The sequence below is a fragment of the Dromiciops gliroides genome, chromosome 2, assembly GCF_019393635.1.
Source record: "Dromiciops gliroides isolate mDroGli1 chromosome 2, mDroGli1.pri, whole genome shotgun sequence".
NCBI lineage: Eukaryota > Metazoa > Chordata > Mammalia > Microbiotheria > Microbiotheriidae > Dromiciops > Dromiciops gliroides.
In genome coordinates this window covers 58,118,157-58,124,156 of record NC_057862.1, presented here as the reverse complement: position 1 = coordinate 58,124,156, position 6,000 = coordinate 58,118,157, and the positions used below count along the sequence as shown (strand labels likewise).

General features: G+C 54.6%; 1 protein-coding gene across 25 annotated transcripts in view; it reads left to right on the top strand.

Annotated features, from left to right (window-relative positions):
* Positions 1-1,389: 1,389 nt before the first annotated feature.
* The window catches only part of KCNMA1 (potassium calcium-activated channel subfamily M alpha 1), a 929,290-nt gene continuing 924,679 nt past the window's right edge, over positions 1,390-6,000 (top strand). For 11 of the 25 annotated variants that reach the window (XM_043983958.1, XM_043983956.1, XM_043983955.1 and 8 more), the window contains exon 1: positions 1,394-1,849. In XM_043983958.1, coding sequence (XP_043839893.1) covers positions 1,499-1,849 — 351 coding nt within the window. In that variant the 5' untranslated portion in view covers positions 1,394-1,498. Of the gene's footprint in view, positions 1,850-6,000 lie in introns of all 25 variants that reach the window. The other 14 variants (XM_043983950.1, XM_043983949.1, XM_043983948.1 and 11 more) reach the window with 3 other exon arrangements.

Genomic DNA, 6,000 nt, shown 5'->3' with positions numbered 1-6,000 from the left:
CCTCCTGAGCTTCGCCCCTGCCTCACAGTTTGTTTCTTCTCTCTCTCCCTGACTTATCCCAGGGTATTTGGCTCAGGTGGCCCCAGGGCTGCAGTGGGGTGGGGGCGCAGCACCTTGGAGAGAGGTTTGTAACCCCGGGCCCCGGTGGAAGACTGGTCTCGAGTCTGTCGGGATTGATTGGGTCCTCACGGGGTCTCCGGGTGAGGATGGAGACAGGCCGGTCGCCTGTCCGGAGTTCCCCCTCCCCAGCCCGGTGAACCTGCTCCTTTCTCCTCCTCCCCTCTGATCGCTTCCCCTCCTCCCCTCCTCAGTCGGGCACAGCCCGCGCCCGCTCCAGTAGCTGCTGCTGCTGCTGCTGCTGCTGGAGGCGGCGGCGGCGGGGAGGAGGAGGAGGAGGAGGAGGAGGAGGAGGAAGAAGAGGAGGAGGAGGAGGAGAGCGGGCCGACGAGGTGCCAGGCGTGAGCCCAGGAGGCACAGGCTGCGGCTGCGGCGGAGTTGGAGGAGGAAGCCCAAGGAGAGGAAGAGGAGCCGCGGCGTCGGCGACCCCAGGGGACCCCCGGGAGGATGGCCTAGGAGGCAGCCGCGGCGGCAGCGTCGCAGAAGGGCGAGGAGCGGAGCATGTACTGAAGCCGCCGCGGCGGCTGCTGCCTGCCGGGCGAGGGACCCGAAGAGAGGCGAGAGGCGAGAGGCGAGGGGCGAGAAGAAGAGCCCCAGCGAGGGGGAGGAGGAGGCGGCAGCGGCAGCGGCGGCGGCGGCGGCGGCGGCGGGGGAGGCGGGGGCTGGGCCCTGGGGGAGGGCGGCGAGGGAGGGGGAGGGAGGGGAAAGAGGAGGAGGAGGGGGGGCTGATTATATATTATTAACAAGTTCGAGACTAATAATAATAACAACAGCTCATTAGCTGCGAGAGGCAGAGAGGCAGCAGGCGAGGGGGCGAGGCAGCTGGGCGGCCGGAGCGCAGGGGCAGCCGCGGCCCGGAGGGCGGGCGGGCGGACGCGCAGCAGCGCAGAGGCCGGCCCGGGGCTGTGGGACCCTCCAGCCCAGCCTCGGAGCGGGAAGGCGGGCGGCGGCGGGGCTGCGGCCGGCCTCGCTGGGCCAGGGGCGCACCTCAGGGTGCGCGCGAGCTAGCCCGGGGCCGGGGGCCTGAGCCGGCGCGCTCCATCCCCTCTTCGGGTGGCCGGGCGGCCAGGCGGCCGGCCGGGGGAGGCCCCCTCGACTGCCGAGCCGCAGCCCTAGCCGCTCCCAGGCGGCACCCGGCCGGCCCGCCGCTGCCCGCTCGCTGCCTCCCGCCTGCCGCCTGCTGCCTGTCCCCCCTCCCTCCCCCCGAGCGCCCCTCCCTCGCCCCTTCCCCCTCCCCCCACCCCCCCGCGCCCGGCCGCCGCCGCAGCAGCAGCAGCAGCAGCAGCAGCAATAGCAATATGGCTGTTGATGGGTGTTTGGGGTGGCGCTGGCGGCGGGAGGAGCTCCCCGGAGCCCCTGCGCCTCCTGCCCATTGCTAGTTATGGCAAATGGTGGCGGCGGCGGCGGCGGCGGCGGCGGAGGCGGCAGCAGTCTTAGAATGAGTAGCAATATCCACGCGAACCATCTCAGCCTAGACGCGTCCTCCTCCTCTTCTTCTTCCTCTTCCTCCTCCTCCTCCTCGTCCTCTTCCTCGGTCCACGAGCCCAAGATGGATGCGCTTATCATCCCGGTGACCATGGAGGTACCGTGCGACAGCCGCGGCCAGCGCATGTGGTGGGCTTTCCTGGCCTCCTCCATGGTGACTTTTTTCGGGGGCCTCTTCATCATCTTGCTCTGGCGGACGCTCAAGTACCTGTGGACCGTCTGCTGCCACTGCGGGGGCAAGAGCAAGGTAACGCGCCCCCCGGTCCCCCGAGCCACCGGCTCCGGAGCGACCCCTCGCCCGAGTCGCCCTGCCCCTGCCCACTCTCCCCTGGCCGGGGCTGCTCCCTTCCCTCCTTCATCTCCTCTTTCTTCTACCGCACCTGCTTCCCTTTACCTCCCGCTTCCCTCCTCTTCTTCCGCCTCCTCTTGTCCTTTGCTCTTCTCTCTTTTCACCCCTTTTCCTTATGCCTTCTTCTTCTTTAGCTTTTCCTCAGTTCTCTTCCATCCTCCCTTCTGCCTTTTCTCCTCTTTTCCTCCTTCCCTTCACCTCTCCCATCTCTCTTCCTTCCTCTCTTCATCTCCTATTCTTTCTTCCCCTCTTCTATATCCCCCCTCTGCCCCCTTCTCGTTGGGGGTCCCTGGGCTTTCTCGGGGTAGAATTTAGAGCGTGGCTATGTTGCTGCTTCTGTTATCTTTGCCTTCGGCGTGCGCTCTCCAGGACTCAGCAATCCCCTCCACCCCCCCAGTGCGGCGAGTTCGGACTGCCTGTGGGAAGAGGACTGCTCTCACGGTGCACTTGTTTATTGGAGGGTCACTCGCGGCAGCCGCGGGTAGTACCCTCTCTCCTGGGGCTTTCCCCTGGCAGGCTTGGGGGAGAGCGCTCCTCCATTCGCCACGGTTGGCTAGAGAGAGTAGCATGCTCGAAGCACCCGCGAAAGCAAGGGAGGAAGCACGTTTGACTGGCTGTGCTTGTTACGGCAGGGTCTTCGGCAACAGAGGAGAGAAGCCACAAGCGCAGGCTTTGGGAATTGCTTGGAAAAAGGAGATCTGAGCGGCCTGGCAGAAAGGGAAAATCCACCATTGGGGCGGGAGAGGTGGAGGAGGCTTGGAGGAATAACATGACCCCAGACAGCTGGGTCGGAGAGGCAGAGTGAGGCTTGGGGAGGGGCTGGTGGTGGTGGTGGGAGCCACACTACTTACTGGGACTGTTTGCCGGGGTCTCGGCTGTCGCAAGAAAAAGGGGAGGCCAAGAAGGGGGAGAGCTTCACTAGTTACTGAGGCTTACGCTGTCTTGCGGGGAGGGGGGGGCGGGAGGAAAAGGTGAGGGAAGGCGGTTGCAATGTCAGATCCTCAGTTTAATTAGTCACCTGTTTCCATTCTCTGCCCCCATCCCGAGGATACTCTCGTTAACGGTACCACAACTAGCTAATTCTTCTGCCGCCCTTTACTCCCGGAGAGGGTCCCTAACTCTGTTGCTCTATCTCTGCCTGGGGTTAAGAACTTGGGAGTCCGGGAAGGTCAGGGTTGGTTGTGTGAGGCCGCCAAGGCCGGCAGCAGCAGTCAGCATGAAGAGCTTTCGTCTCTTGGCGTTTTTTAGGATGACACCTGCAATAATGTACGATTGTTATTCCTAGCACAGGAACGCCTACCGATACGCAGACACATGCACACACACACACACACACACACACACACACACACACACACACACACAGAGGCACACACATACACCTTGCGATGTATGGTTGCTAGGCTCCCTGTTTGCCTGGTCTGTCTCCATGCTGCGTGCCTTGGCCTCTTTCCCCCCACCCGCAATGACACCCACTGGTGTTGGAGGGATAGTGGCAGTTTTTGAAAGGAAATTGCTGGAGAAAAAAATTGGAAAAAAAACCAGGGTAACTGGGTGGGGTGGGGGAGATCCAGTCGGTTGTTTGGGTATTCCCGTTATTGGGAGGTAGGAAAGCGCAAATCTTAAATCAGTAATCCAAGGACATTGGGGGGGGGAGGGGGGGAGTCCTCAAAAGCATCACAAAGACACAACTCTATGCCCCCAGTTTCCACAGCTCCTGCAGCAAAGTTAATCCAGGAAGCTTCTAAACTTTATGGGGAACAACTTGTAGCAGCTGGAGCTGTTTCTGAATAGGGAATCTTGGGATTTTCAACACTGAACTCGCAGAAAAGGTGTTGAAAAACACTCGCTCGCTTTCTCTCCTTCTCCTCTTTCCCCCTCCCCCTCCTTCCCTTCCTCCCCCTCCCTCCCACTCTTATTCTCTCTCTTCCTTCTCTCCTTTCTCTCTCTCCTCCCCCCTCCATCTCTCTGTTTCTGTCTCTCTGTCTCTCTATCTCTCACACATTAATTATACATTGTGTGGGGTGGAGACGCTCAGCTGTGTTTAGTGGCAGTATGTTTTTGTTTTGGAAAATGCTGGTGTATTGGAAATGAGGGAAAAAAAATAAAGGCCATCATTTCTGTCCGACTTTCTTCTCTCAATTTCCCCTTGGCCGGAGATGCCAGCTGATGACTTTGTTCTAGAGTTAGCCTGGCATTTTTGCAGGTTTCTTCTTTGGGGGAAAGGGTTAAAACTGAAGAGAAATACTGGCCCTGGGGTGGTGTAAGGGGCACTTTGGCAATGGAAAGTCCTCGAATATGGGCCTGATATCAACTTTCTTACATTTTGAACCTTTGAATATGACATACTGTACCCCCCCATATGGTGCTTATTCATAGAGCCCACTTTTTTGTATATCCTTTTCCACCTCTCTAAAGAATCACCAACTGTCAGTTTTTTATCCTTCAGGAAGATTCAGTAATTGTCCTTTAAGGGTGAGGAAAAATGAATATCTCAGAAAATGATGATGATGATGACTGAAATTTAAAGGTTTCCCAATGTACCTTGTTTTCATTATCTAATTTGTTCCCTCCAACAACTCTGTGGGGGAAGGTGCTATTATTATGTACAATTTTGCTAATTAAAAAACTGAACCTGAGAGAACTTAAGTGAGTTGCTTAGGGTCACACAGCTAGTAAGTAAAACTCAGGTATTCCTGACTACAGGTCCATCACTCTGTTTCCTGTTCTCTCTGCATCTGTGCTCCTGTGTAGAATGAGTGATTTGGCAAATGGCATTTCTTTAGAGAGCCTAAGATATTTCAATTATTATCAATCATCTTTTAAATTAATGAAATAGGTTTTAGTCTTTTGGTTATCACTGTTGCTGGTTTTAAAGACATAGTTTCTATGTTATTTATACCAGATAGTTTGAAAGACACTAATGTAATTCTTGCAAATTAGGTAATTGGTAGAAATTTCAAGTGAAGAAGTGTTTCCCTAAATGGGACCGACCAGGCAGGCAGTCCCTATCAGGCCTTCCAAGAATGCATCAGGTGTTTCTTTGCTCATATGGAGAAGAGCCCTTAATAGTTGGCTACACTAAATAGCTGATTTAGCATAACCCTTTCCTGTTCTGGGAGTTTCTACACATAATAAAATTGATAGAAAGGACAATTACAGAGCTGGCTGGGGAGAAAAGGGACTGACTTCAGATAATGGTCGTGGGTTACTTTTGCTTCTGTTAGATACTCTTACTAAGTCCTGCCCAGAACCTCTTTAATTACCTCCCCCCCCTCCATGAGTGACTAAATTGAACTTTAGAATCCAGCCCATTTCAGCCCCTGAGGCAGTCCATGGCAACCAAGTAAGTTTTTAAAGTGTTTCCTTGTCTTTTACAGGACATTTCTTTTACACTGCATACAATGTTCTTTATTCTTCGATCTTTATACTGTCCAAATATTGGGTAGTTACAACTCATTCTTCTTAGGGAATGCACTTGGTTAAAAGTGAGCTCAAAATAGTAGCTTTAGACTTGAAAATCAAACTCAGCATTCTCCTTCCCCACAGACTTTCTATAGATCTTCTATACCCTTCCTTGTTCAGGACTAAGCTTTTCAGAAGAGATCAGGTTCTGATGATCCTATTGCTTGCCCTCCATCCATTCTACAGCCAAACCAAACCGGCTGCCTCTCTTTTGCCTTGCTCTTTTCTGTCCTTGTCTTTTTTGCTACTCTGAGTGTAGGATGTTTTCTTTCCTTCCCTTCTTTTCCTGCTCAATTCTTTAAAGGCTAACACAAATGCCATCTCATCCGACTCGTGCTAATGATCTTCCCCCAGGAGCCCACATTGCATTTTGGTTTTCGGCTCTAATGCGTTGACCCTCCAATGTTATATATGCCAGCTATCAGTGTTTGTATCACACTCTGCTGATGCTCTACCAGGAGTCTGGAGAAGGTAACAGTCTGTGTCTTATCTAACCTGTGCACCTCTCCCAGCCTCAGATACAATAGATGTTTAATAAATGGTTGTTTACTGAGTGGATAAATGAACTGTGCTTTTTGCTGATT